This window comes from Astyanax mexicanus, chromosome 9 (assembly GCF_023375975.1).
Source record: "Astyanax mexicanus isolate ESR-SI-001 chromosome 9, AstMex3_surface, whole genome shotgun sequence".
NCBI lineage: Eukaryota > Metazoa > Chordata > Actinopteri > Characiformes > Acestrorhamphidae > Astyanax > Astyanax mexicanus.
Genome location: NC_064416.1, coordinates 35113881 through 35128125, shown reverse-complemented (window position 1 = coordinate 35128125; position 14245 = coordinate 35113881). Strand labels below are relative to the sequence as shown.

Sequence of the window (14245 nt, the reverse complement as noted above, 5' to 3'; positions counted from 1 at the left end):
ATTAGATATTCAGACTTTTGTAATTATAATAAAATTTACAAACATGCTGCATACAATATCCTGCATTTTTCTTCTATTCACTCCTCCCGAAAGGCCACAGTTTACTAGGAATGCACCAAATATTCAGAAAAGGAAATGAATAAGCCAAAAATGACGAAAAAACAGATTTAGAATTAAGCTCAGTAAGTGAAATGACCAAATAATTTCTACTGAATAATAACTTGTTTATTTAAAAAAATGTTCAGTGTTTAACACATATTTTTCAATTGTAGAATTGCTTTTTCTGATAAGACAGACAAAAATACATTTAGGCAAGTAAATAGATTTAAATTACGCAATGGTAAAGTGGTGAGTGGCAAAATGAGTTTTTAATTTTAGCCAAAAATGTTTTTTGTATCCTTACTATTTTCATTACATATTGATCATTAGTATATACATATATATATATATATATATATATATATATATATATATATATATATATATATATATATTTATATAAGGAATCATGTAGTAAGTTACAAGTGTTAATCAAACCAAAATACTCTGTAAAGTATTTAGGTGTTTAAGTGAAGTGACAGCCAGTTGTGCAAAGCTGTCATCTAAGCAAAAGTTGCTGCTTTCAAGAAGCTAAAATATAAAATATATTCTGAATTGTTAAACACTTTTTGAGCTCTGTTCTGCTTTGCTGCTCATTTAAAATGGCAATACGGAAAGAAATATTCTTTATAACTTCAATGTAAATGGAGGTTGTCTGAACATAATCTACAAAAATTAAATTAGCTGTTTTTGTAGCTAATATATAATAGAAATGTTAACAACCATCATTATACACCATGCCCCAGCAATGGGAGCACACACAAAAGAAAACAGTTAACAGTTCCAGCCTGTAGAGGGAGTACCTGAGCTGGAGGGACTGTCCAGGTCATCATCTGCACTCTGGTCACACGTGTCCACCCTCAGCTCATTAAACTGCTGCTGCAGTACCTGCATCAGGGCACCGGGGGCATCCTGGAGCTGATTCTGCAGAATGAAAAGGGTAGATTAGAGCAGTGGATGCTGGGATCAGGTCCGGACCTCGCTGTCCTCCACAGAGAATAGTGTGAACTGAAGTGGGTAATTAATACAAGGAAAATTTGGTGCTGAGTAGAAGTCTCTACCAGCTTTGTGCATTTAGAGACTGAGATTTTTGCCCCATTCTTCTTTATAAAACAGCTCAAGCTCAGGCAGGTTGGATGGAGAGCGTATAGTAAGCTATAATATAAAGGTTATTATCCAAGAATTAAGCCCTTCTACTACTATTACTATTACTGCTACTACTACTACTACTACTACTACTAATAATAATAATAGTTTTATAGTACTCTACACCCCCTCCCTAAAACATTTATTTTCTAAAAGCCACAATGACTATAATGTTATATTGAAATGTTAATGTTGAAAAATGTGGGATTTTGCACCAGGCTTCGTGTTTTAGCTGCATATATACTTATTGAAAATGAATGTATTTTAGTAGAATCTAAATATATTAAAGAAGCTTAGTTAGACATTTGTCTCAAGTTCTCTTGAGTCTCTGCACAGATCATCTTCATACTAGACTACATACATCTGCTAAGTTCTTTCTGGAGTGTGTTTGGAGTGATGGATCCTGTATAAACCAATAGGGTGTTAGAATGGAATATGTTTATACTTCTCTACATCCAATCACAGTCAGATTCACTCTATCTGGATGAAGAGATTTGGATAGCCTCTGGATAGGGGCTTTTTTGAATGAAGAGAAGCCGTAATTAACCCTTGTGTGGTGTTCGGGTCTGTGAGACCCGTTTTCATTTTTCATCAAATGATACTAAACAAAATATTTTTTCTAACTCAAACTCATTGGCATTGGCTCATTTTTTGTGAAAAACATATATCAAAACACATTTTCGATAAACACACACTGTACGCCCCCCCCCCCCCCCCCCAACCATTTATACTACATACAGTATGTTTGGCCAAGGGCTAATAAACATTGCTTCATTTGTAAATTTGAAACTAAACAAATTTTCTACTCATATCTTGAGTTTAATTCATTTTCTTTTACATTTTATTAAAAAAAAAACTAATAAAAAAAGAGTAGCACTTTTTGAAAGAAATGTAACATAAGAAAGGTAAAGGGCAAATATTAACCATGTAAGCTGTTTATATTGCTTGCAATTTAGGTGAAGCAAGCATGTGTAAAGCATTTTAATGTAGAATTGCTTTATTTTGCTGAATTAAATACAAGTAACAAAGTAAACGAGTAACAAAAATATGAACACCACACAGGGGTTAAGACAAGCTGAAATGACAAAGGAGTAAAGAGGCTATTTTTAAAATGTAAGAAGTAGAAAGTTAAGTTAGATAATTGTATGAAAATGTAAAGAGTAGAAGAAAAAAGTCGCCTGAATAATAATTACTTAAGTACAGTATAAATAACCAACATTTCTACTTAAAGTAATGAAGTGTTTGTATTTTGTTACTTGACAACTCCGATTGTGAGTAACACAACATCCCCAGACACAACTGGCTTTGAGTATTGTGCTGGCCATCTATTGAGGACACTTCACACACACACACACACTCTCACACAATCACACAATCATCCTCTCTCTCTCTCAACCCCATCCAATTGATTTGGTGGAAAGCAGCTCCTCAGACTCTAATGCCTGCTGAGGATCCCACCGAGACGAGCACTATCTCTCCGACTCAAAGGAAATCTATTGTGACAGTCTCTCTGCCGGACAGCCAATCAAACGTTACCATGCAACCTCAAAAAACAATCCATAATTTACGGCCTATCTTGGCAATGTAAAGTTTGCTAATTAGTGGAAATCGTTAGGCCGGAAGCGAGAGCGGTATTGGAAGCAATAATTCTGGAAAGACTAAAACGGCTGCATGTTTCCGACACACACTGAATCATTCATGCTCTTCCTCTACACACACACGCACACACACTCTCACGCTGTTGCTGCTGCGGGGAGAAATCAGAGGCGGTGGGGTGTGAGACATGGCCCAATAACAGAGAGGTGGATGGCTGCAGGAACGCAGTGGGGACATGGGGGCTGACGTGGCGTGAGCTGACTGTATGCGTGCTCCGGTGTGTTCATGCATGCTGCTGGATTCTGTTACATAAGCTACGAGCAAAAGCATTCAAGTGGAACATCAATAATTTAAAGTAAGTGAGGCTTCTCTTGAGGAAACTGCAGAGTGAGCCTTTATTTAAACCACACACACACAGACACACACATATAGTAATATATACAATTGTAGAAAAAGTATGTGAACTCTTTGGGATTACGTGGATTTCTGCTTAATTTGGTCATTAAATGTGTTTTGATCTTCATCTAAGTAACAACTATAGACAAACACAGTCTGCTTAAACTAATACCACAAAAAATTATATGTTTGCATGCTTTTTTATAACACAACATGTTAACATTCACAGTGAGAGTGGAAATAGTATGTGAACATTTGGATTTAGTAACTGGTTGATCCTCCTTTGGCAGCAAAAACCTCAACCAAACATTTCCTGTAGTTGCAGATCAGACCTGATCAACAGTCAGGAGGAATTCTGGATCATTCCTCTTCACTAAACTGTTTCAGTTCAGCTGAATATTCTTGGTATATCTGGTGTGAATCGCTCTCTTGAGGTCATGATGCCACAGCATCTCAATTGGGTTGGGGTCAGGACTCTCCAGAAGGTGTATTTTCTTCTGTTGAAACCATTTGGTTGTTGATTTACTTCTGTGTTTTGGGTCGTTGTCCTGTTGCATCATCCATCCTCTGTTGAGCTTCAGTTGGTGAATAAATGATCTTAAGTTTTCCTGCAAAATGTCTTGGTAAACTTGGGAATTCATTTTTCTGTTGATGACGGCAATCCCTCCAGATCCTGAGGCAGCAAAGCAGCCCCAAACCATGATGCCCCCTCCACCATGTTTCACAGTTGGAATGAGGTTTTGATAATGGTGTGCTGTGCCTTTTTTTCTCTCCACACATAGTGTTGTGTGTTCCTTCCAAGCAACTCAAATTTGGTTTCATTTGTCCACAGTATATTTAACCAGTACTGCTGTGGAACATGCAGGTGCTCATTTGCAAACTTAAAACGTGCAGCAATGTTTTTATGGACAGCAGTGGCTTCCCCCGTGGTGTCCTCCTATGAACTGTATTCTTGTTTAATGAAAAGATTTGTCAACAAAAATGTTAGCATGTGCCAGAGATTTCTGTGAGTCTTCAACTGACACTCTAGGATTCTTCCTCACCTCATTGATCATTCTGCGCTGTTCTCTTGCCGTCATCTTTACAGGACAATCACTCCTAGAGAGAATAGCAACAGTGCTGGACTTTCTCCATTTGTAGAACGTCTGTCTTGTGAGCCAGTGAGCATGGTGGTCTGGAAATGAGGTGTGTTCATGTAAATTTTTCTAGCAGATTGCTATCTTGTCAGTAAAAAACACAGGTGAGCCACTGACTGAAAACACCCTTGACATAAATCAACAGTCAGATGTTTATTGCCCTCTTGGCAACACAGGTGCTCACCATGAATACGCCTTGTCTCATTACACATACAAGTGAATGACTTGCTCGGGCACCTTCACAGCGTGAACAAGCAGGTCAGTTGTCTCTGCTGAGAAGAGCAGAAGTGCTGCACTGTTAAAATACCAATCTGCCAAAGACAGAGCGCACCTGCCTTTTAAATGGCAAGTGAACACTGATTGGTTTATTTTATGTTACACCCAAAACACACTTATGATGAATTAAGAGAATTAGGGCATGTCTATTACACGTTTTGAGCCATGCAGGGCATGCTTTTCCGGTTGTTACAATAGCAAAGACACTGCATCACAGTCTGGCATGGCCACCCACCAAGTTTCATTACTGTCTGTTGATTCCTTTTGCATACACACAGGCTTGGTTTGCTTCTTCTGCAGCATCATTTTGCAGAGCGGCATCATTTTAGCCCAGTGACGCAGAGGTCCTTGCCTTCTGTCCAAGTCCTAAGCTGTTTTTATCTCTGCTTTCTTGTGAAGACAAACACAGGCCTAAAACTGAGAACTGTGCAGTTAAAAGCAGCACATTTATGCTGCGCTCGATTTCAGACGACCCAGATTTACAGAGTGCCCACACAAAAACACACTGTACAGAGAGCAGGCAGAAGATGATCTCATATCCCACAGAAAGGTACAAAACACAGGTCTGCAGCCTCCCCTGTTCTCCAGGAATCATTCCACACCAACCGTCTGGAATGATTTTACATAATGGATTCTTCACTGTCACCAACTACACCCACGCTGCTTTCTGTCCCATACAAAAGAGTCATCCTTTCAGAAGTGCTTCAGGCTGACGACTGCCTTCAGAGGAAATCTTCACAACACGTCCTCTCAGTTCACTCACACTGCAATCCGATATACGCTGAAAAACTCACAGACGAAGCACAATAAAACACCACCCAACTGAAATTAATGAAAATCAGCATAATGCTGCCCTGGCTACGTCTTTGAGTGACTGATGGCAGAGCTTAAATGAGAACGACAGAGACAAAAGAAAGATAGAGAGAGAGGAGAGAGAGAGTGAAGCTAGAGGGAAATCAATGCTTTGTGCGGTTAATCATCCAAGTTCGCTTTCCCGTTCTGGCACGTTCCAATGCCTTCAGCGCTCCATCCATTAAACTGATTCTTCTCCAGCGTCTAAACAATTAAAAACCAATACCATGCTCCAGTGCAAACGCGCCGCCGCCAAGGTGAAGTGCTTCTCAAGAAAGCCTTGTCTTGCATGCATGTCTTGATATAAAATTAGAACAAGTGCGTGTCCAAAGACAATGTTTTCAAGTATTATTTTTGGATAATTATTACAATACTATGCGTTTTGCGAGTGGTGTATAGGAACTTAGTGTGTTGTGTTGGTATGAGAGGATCAGACACAGCAGTGCTGCTGGAGTTTTTAAAAACCTTACTGTACCGCAGGGGGATAATGTATATAAAAAATGTTTTTTTAAGATTCTGGTGGTTTCGACTGTCCTAGATAACATATGGTCCCACTCGCTTTAGTGTTAAAGTAACTCCACCCCAAGAGTTTAAATTAATAAATTTAATTTAAAAAAAAAATATATATATATTATATTTATCTGAACAGTGTCTGGTCAAATATGTAAAATATATATTAAATAAATTACATTAATAAATACATTTCCATTTTATCCAATTAAAATCCAATATATAATACAAAATAACCAGCACATTAATCAATTGTCAAAATAAACGTTAGTTGCAGCCCTACAATACATAAAGGAATCAGTTTGTATTTGAAGGAAAATAGGTGCAGAATATACTTTTTTCATTGTGTAAACTACAACGTATTAAAAATAGAACTATATTGAACTATACTGTATGAAAACAGGCCTGTCTGTATTTCAGGAGAGTCTTCATTAATCAGATCTGTGTGTATGTAAGCAGTTATAATATCAAATCAAATATATAATATAATAATATAATGATGTCCTCCAGTGAGAGAGTGATTCAGAATGAGCTCAGAGACGACATCACACTCTGGTGAACAGCCTCTGCCCTCTGTTCCCCTGGAGACCTTTAGTTCTTATCCATAATTAATCTTCATATGCTGTCGCTCAGGTGCACTGACACTCCAGCTGCTTCACCAGCGCTCACACCCACAACCTTGTGTACGTCTATTTCAGCCTCAGAGCCCCGCACCACTGGAGACAGGACCCGGCACACGTGCCAGCCTTCAGTCACACACACACTGTGGTCGTAACAGCTTAATGACCAAAGCAATAATTGATAGATACAGTATGAGGGTGGATCTGTTGCAATGTGCAATTTTTTTATTATATATATATATATATATATATATATATATATATATATATATATATATATATATATAGAATATTTAAAACAAATATAACCTGAGTAAATATAAAAAGCACTTTCTAAATGATTACTTCATTTATTAATTAAAAAAAAATATCTATTCAAACTCACCTGGCCCTGTGTGAAAAAGAATTTGCCCCCTAAACCTAGTAACTTGATTGTGCCATCCATGGTAACAACAACGACTACAATCAAGCATTTTTACACACCTTCCAAAAGTCCACAGAATATTTACCCAAAGTCCTGGGGATCATAAGGGTGTTTGCTGGCATATGTTCACACAGTCTCTTCCTTATTATTGACCTCTTATTATTAACATTTACCTTTACTGAGGTTGGTATTGCCTGCAATTCTTTAGATGTTGTTATGGGTTCTTTTGTGACCTTCTGGATGAGTTGTCCATGCCCTTTTAAAATCTGCTTTTTATATTTACTCATGTAATCTTTGTCTTATATTAAAGTTTGTTTGCTGATCTAAAACATTTACAAGTGAAACTATTTTAGAACCTTATAGTCTACCCAGTGACAGTCTCTGTTGACATCCAATTATTTTAATGATCCTTACAGCTCCTTTTGGATTTTTTTTTTTATTCAGGTAAATTACAAAAAAATAAGACTACATCATAAAAAAGACAAAAATAAAGAAATCTTTAAGGGCAAATACTTTTTCAGAGCTCTGTATTTCCGCATAAATGTTTACAATAAACAATATTACTGTATTGTAATGACCATGTTACATATATAGGCCAAGTTGGAATGGAATGTAAATGGAACTGTAATATACATATATTGAAATATTCTAAATAAATAAATACAACTAATAAAATAAAACACTGAGAAAAGGCTGAACTGGCACATTTATGTCAATGTGCTTTTAAAAATAACCAGAGAAAATATCAAAACATATTTTGTGGATAATGTACAGTAAGTTATTAATGGAATTACTGTGACAGACCTATATGAAGCTAATGAGTAGTTAAGGCTGTAGGACCTGCTGTATTATGTACAAAATGCATGGGCCACCCCAACAAACATGATGGCTGCTACTGTTTTAACTATGACAAATGTTTGCTTGTGTTTATAGATAAGCTACATAGATTCATCTTGGCTGGATTTTCTCAGTCAGCTTTATGAGATAGAGTCACTTGGAATTTTCTGCTTTCAGTTAACAGCTGTGCTGAACCTAACAAGATTTAATTACTTGAATTTCTTGTCTCTTAATGTGTTTGAGAGCATCAGTTCTAAAGTTGTGAAGAGGTAGAGTTACAGGTATACAGTGAACTTTAAAAGGATCCTCAACTGCAGTCATAAAGATCATCAAAAACGTTATGATAAAACTGGCTCTCATCAGGACCACAAGAGTTACCTCTGTTGCACAGAATAAGTTCATTAGAGTTATTAGCCTCAGAAACCACAAGTTAACAGCTTAACCCCAGATAAGAACACCTAAATGCTTCACAGAGTATTTTAGCAACATGTAACATGATTCATTGTGTGTTCCTTCATAGTCTGAATGACTTCAGTTAATAAAAAAAAAAAGAAAAACTTTGAATGAGAAGCTGTGTGTAAATTTTTTTATGTTTTATTATACTGTACAAACACATTAAGCAGAGTTTATTCTTTGACTGAGCCAGGGGCAAAAAAAATGGGGGCCATAGTTCAACAGAGGTTGGTGATTTTTCTGCTTTTTTCTGCACAATAAATAAACATGGTAATTAGCTCATTAATTAAACTGGGGGGTATTCCAGAAAGCGGGTTCAAGAAACTCCAAACCTAACCCTGAACTCCGAGTTGACTTACCTCACCGCGTCATACTCCGAGTTTTCAGTTCCACAGCAGCTGATCAGAGTTAGGTTACTCAACTCTAATTAGGTTAAACCCAGCTGAAGTGCGTTCACGGCTACCTATAAACAGGCATTCTCAACGGAGCGCTGAAACAGGGATTGACCATGAAAATGAATGAGGGAAAGCACAAGGCATCATATTTCACCCCCATTGAGCAGGAAATATTAATATCTGCGTATGCAGAGTATAAAATCATATTCAGACATAAAAGCAATTCAGCAGCAGCAGCAAATAAGTCAGCTTGGGCAAAAATAGCTGACAGAGTCAATGCGTGAGTTAAACTAAAAATTAAAAATTCACAACAATACACTTAGTGAAAAGACATGGAAAAATATTTTAATTGTTGTTTAATTTAATTGTTAAGTTGTTATTATTATTTAAACATCTTTATTTGTCTTGATTTGTACCCTTTTCTTTTTTTTAATTAACCTAGGTGTAATCCAAGTGGGATTAAACGGAGTAAATGGCAGCAAGTGAAGATGAAATATAAAAACATAGTCCAAAGTGGTATGACTTTTACACAACTACCTGTTTTTACTTTTATCAAGCTTAGTTTGCCCTACAGTTGATTATGGTTTTGTAGCTAATAGGAAAAAGGCTGAGGTAAGAAAAACAGGAGGGGGGCACCACCGCCACCTTTTACCCAGGCAGAGGAGCTGGCACTTTCACAGAACAGTATAGGAGGCCTATCCCTCATGGAATCACTGGAAGGAGCTCATCTGAGCCATCAACCCCCCAGGACACACCTCATTATGTTAAAGGCATGTTTATTACATTTATTAGTTCATAAACTGTGAACTGCATTGATATTCTTAACATGTTTCATGCTACTAAAATAATGCAACTAAATGAGCCTTCTGCAGTTGTAAGTCATCTTAATGTTCCCAAATCTTACTTGATGTGAATAAATATCAGTGTTTACCCAAAAAATATCTAAATTCAGGATGATGATGAAACAATCTCTTCTGCCTCAGAATGGGAGAATCCTGGGAGGCCTATAGAGGTACAGTATGTTACATATGTTGATCATAATATTTCATTTGATTAAACATAGTAATGTGTGTGACTGTCCTATAACGGAATGTGACTGATTATCAGGAATCTGATGAGGAACCATCCACCTCCAAAGCTCAGCTTGGAACAGTGAAAATGCTTATGTCTCAACAAATGTCAAAACTATTCTGAACACAAAGCTATTTATTTGAGCATTACATGGTATTTTTGTCTCTTCCTTTTAAGATGGCTGTTAAAGATTTATACTAGGTTCACCTAAAAAAACAAATTGAGAAGTGTGATCTACAAAAGGAACACATAAAACGGCAAATAAAACAGACAAGACTGGAAATTGAGTTGCTGGAATATAAATTAAAGGTGGGAGTAGTTGCTGTGAGTGTATATATCTGTTTTTACCAAGAATAAGGTCAAGAAAGTTCACTTGTTGGCATTTTTTTTTTCTTTAGGAAATAAATAAATCAAAAACATAGGCCTGATCAAATTTACTGTATAGTGCAGACTCTCGAAAAATCCTTGCATCATGTACAGAGCCTGGCCATTTGGCTTCAACATTAGTAATGTTGGTAGCATCACAATCTTAATAGAGGAGAAAATATGTTTTTGTAATGTATTAAATATTAGTCTTTTTTTTTTTTTTTTTTAAGTAGTAAATTTATGATTAATACTTGTATATTAATGCTGTGGAAGTATTTGCTGTTTACATAATCCCCTTCATTTTTGGCAGGTGCTTTAATTGGAATGTGGGTTCCATCCATGCATCCAATGACTCTTGGAAATCCTAAAATATAAAATTTTGCAGAGCTATTCATCTTTTACTTCCCATTTGTCTGATAATTTTGTGATTTTTGTTATAAAGACAAACCTACAATTCTGTGGAATTCCTCTTTAATGTTCATTAAAGGCTTATGCCCAGGGAACGCCACAAAACTGGACAACAACTGTTTTAAAGCTAGGCATACTTTGCGGACTGACCAACATACAGTTGCCTTGCCTATGTGTTCAGTGCGTTTCCTACATTGTACAAAAAAGACCCATTGGCAAAGAAACAGAGCGCAAATCGGCAAAGATGTAAGGGATGATATTTTAAATGTGTGGCTTTAAAATATTGTTTAGGTATAAAATTGACAGCGAGGAAAAACGGTAACGTGCGAATAATTTGCGCTTCAATATCAACTGGATCCGCTTGCATGAGAAAAGTGGCCGTAACCCTGAGTTCGGTGTAAATTAACCTGCCAGTGAGCAGGTTAGCTTCAGAGTGTAAGTTGCTATAGTAACTGACTCAGGTTCTCTCTAAGCTCGGTTTCTGGAACGGAAAATCCAGAGTTTCCGTTAGAGTTTACTTACCCGGTTTTGTCACTTAACCCGCTTTCTGGAATACCCCCCTGGTGTGTGTGTGTTTGTGTGTGTGTGTGAAAAGCAGGAGAGCCCTTTGACGGTCATTATTGTGGCTGTAGTTGGAGAACTCTGTTTTAATTTGTTTATTTTAGTCAGATAATACAACATTTAGATGGAACAAAATGTGTGCAGTTAAAAAATAGTATGTTATATTGGTGTTCATTTAGGGTGTTTAAACATGATGTGTTTAATATACTTAATAATAATGTCTGAATATTCTTAATAAATAAAAATTCATTGCTAAAATTGTTCATTGGGGTAATAACGGCATCATTATGCCATAATACTGTATTATCATTATATCAGTGTCAAAAATGGTCTTAAAATGACCTTTAATATTATTGTATATCATAATTATATTGTCAGTTTCTTGTAAAATTAATAATTGTTCTGTTTTATAAGGAGTGTGTGATGCTTTTTAAAGAATTAAAATGTGTTGAAAAGAAAATATTTCATGTAATTATAGGACTATATTATAATTATATTATAAATAAATTATATTATCAGTTCTTGTAAAATGACAGTAATAGTTGTTAATCATAGTAAATACAATAAGTTTTTTTTAATGTGACAGTATTTTTCTGTGTTTTTACAGACATTTTCTGTTGCTCCCTGCTGCCAGAAAATGACAGTTTTTTTTACACTTTTTAAGAGTGTATTTAGACATGATTTGTATTCCAGTAAAAATGAATATTGAATATTCTTAATAAATAAAAGTTCATTGCTCTTAAAAAAATGGGGTAATAATAACTGCATTATTATGCCAGTATACTGTATTATCATTATATCAGTGACAAAAATGGTCTTAAAACGACCTTTAATAATAGTATTGTATATCAGAATTTATTCGCAAAAAATAATAGTTATTGTGACAGGCCTTACAAAAACCAAACGTCTTAAAAGCTGCATAAATAAATTTTTTCTTATAAATCCAGACGACGGACGCGCGGGCGCGTCAAACGCAGCGTTGCTGGGTGTTTCTATAAATAGATTTGCAATAATACGGCACAGAAACACAGTTCAAACATTTCCTGAATCAACAGAGTCCGCCCTTTTATGATATCCAATCCTGAGTCTGTACGTCACTCAGGTCCGGATTTATATGCCTTTTAGACGAGCAATACGGTCCGCCTCTCTTGTGTGACTGGTGGATTCGCGTGTCTATCACCAGCCTCTCATCTGCGACTGGTGGATTCATGTGTCTGTCACCAGCCTCTCATCTATAATTGGTGGATTCATGTGTCTGTCATCTCTGTTGGTTGTGTAAAACTGACCAATAGGCTTTCAGAAAATCACAAAAAACCCTCCCACACATGATTACATCAGTCTGAGTCATATAGAAAGACACGTGGGGGCGGGGTGTAAACAGTTCACCGCGGCTCAAGTTACAGCAGCGTTAGAGAAGCAGCGGTTTTAGGTAGAAGTGCATCAGCGGCTTTGATTCTTATAATGAGGAAAAATATAGAACCGATCAGGATCCAACTGAAGATCTGTGAGTGTATTTAGTGTATTTATAAAACTGTCACTCATTAGGGATGTTTTGTTATGTGAGTTCGCGAGCTAGCGAGCTAAATGCTGCTGCCGTATGTAGAGAAAGGATCTTTGGGGAAACGCAGGGCTGATAGAGAAGCTGGAATCTCTCTCTCTCTCTCTCTCTCTCTCTCTCTCTCTCTCTCTCTCCCATACACACACGCGAACACACACACTCACACTCTCTCTCTTTCACACACACACACACACACACACACACACACACACACACACACACACATACCGACACACTCTCTCTCTCTCTCTCTCTCTCTCTCTCTCTCTCACTCACTCACTCACTCACTCATGCACACACACAGTAAACACTGAAGCTAGTTAGGTTTCTGTAGTCATGATCTGACAAAATTGATTAGTAAACAGTAAATATTTACTTTGCTATTGGAAAATTCATTTTCTACCCATTAGTAAATATTTATTGTATAAAGTTTTTTTTCTTTCTTTTAGTAAAAGTAAGCTTCACTTACAAATTGCATACAAATAAACATTTTATGACCACTGATGGATTGTGCCATATATATCATACTGTTATGTTCAAATTAGACTTTGTTGTATTTAGTTTTATTCTTATTTTTTATTTGTGTGTGTAGTGAATGCAAAACACTGGTAGTCTGTTTAGGTGTAAAGTGAAGTAAAGTGAAATAAAAGAGAGTAAATCCACCGTCTCTTCAGGTGGGCTCTTCTGCATTCCACTTAGGTGAGTGGGAGAAAGGGAAACTTAGTTAGCTTTTATATGTGAAAGTAAGCATTTTCTAATGAACAGACAATGTTTTTTAATACAGTAAAGTAAACATTTACTAATGAACAGTGATTTTTTTTTTATGTTTATGTCCAAGTTTATGGCTGTTTGCTGTTGTGTCAAGTACAATGGCAACATGCTACTGAATAAATGTTTTTACAAAAATTTAATTTTATATCTTTATTTTACATTTATATATTATTTTATATATAGTTAACTACTGATGTGAAGCTAAGACTTTAGTAAATAAATTTCAAGCACCAAAACATTTTATCCACACAAGTAAAATATATTTTTAACATTATATAGGAATAATTTTTAAATCGTATTTCACATTTTTGAGGTTTAGGGCCACATAATCTCTTCATACATCCTCCAGGCCACTTATTCCCTTATTATTGAGATAGTTGAGATTATTCTGAACATTTTGATATAAAATATGTGGGTATTATTTTAAATGAAAGTGCCTTTAAAGGCAAAATTAAGAAAATATCCAAAAATCGAGATAATGCCCCTAGACTGGAAAGGGTTAATCTATCACTTCAATGTGGCAAATCCAGACAATTCCAAACAATAGCCTGACCCCCATTACCCCTCTAAACAAATGCACCCGTGCCTTTATGCTCTCCAGGCTTCTAAACACACAGCAGGGCATGTCTGACATTAGATCAGCGTTCCGTGTCGGAATCCCGCCAGGTCCAACCACCGACCGCTGCCTCCACCTGCATTACTAATTCATCTCCAGCAGCTCAGACCCCAACCACACACTCCCTGGACCAGGCTTATGAGATACTGAGCTA

General features: G+C 36.4%; 1 protein-coding gene across 1 annotated transcript in view; it reads right to left on the bottom strand.

Annotated features, from left to right (window-relative positions):
• Window positions 1–14245, bottom strand: part of LOC103030887 (dapper 1-B) — a 35526-nt gene that overhangs the window by 8171 nt on the left and 13110 nt on the right. The window contains exon 2 of the mRNA XM_022679786.2: window positions 903–1023. Within this exon, the coding sequence (XP_022535507.2) occupies window positions 903–1023 (121 nt within the window). The remainder of the gene's footprint in view (window positions 1–902; window positions 1024–14245) is intronic.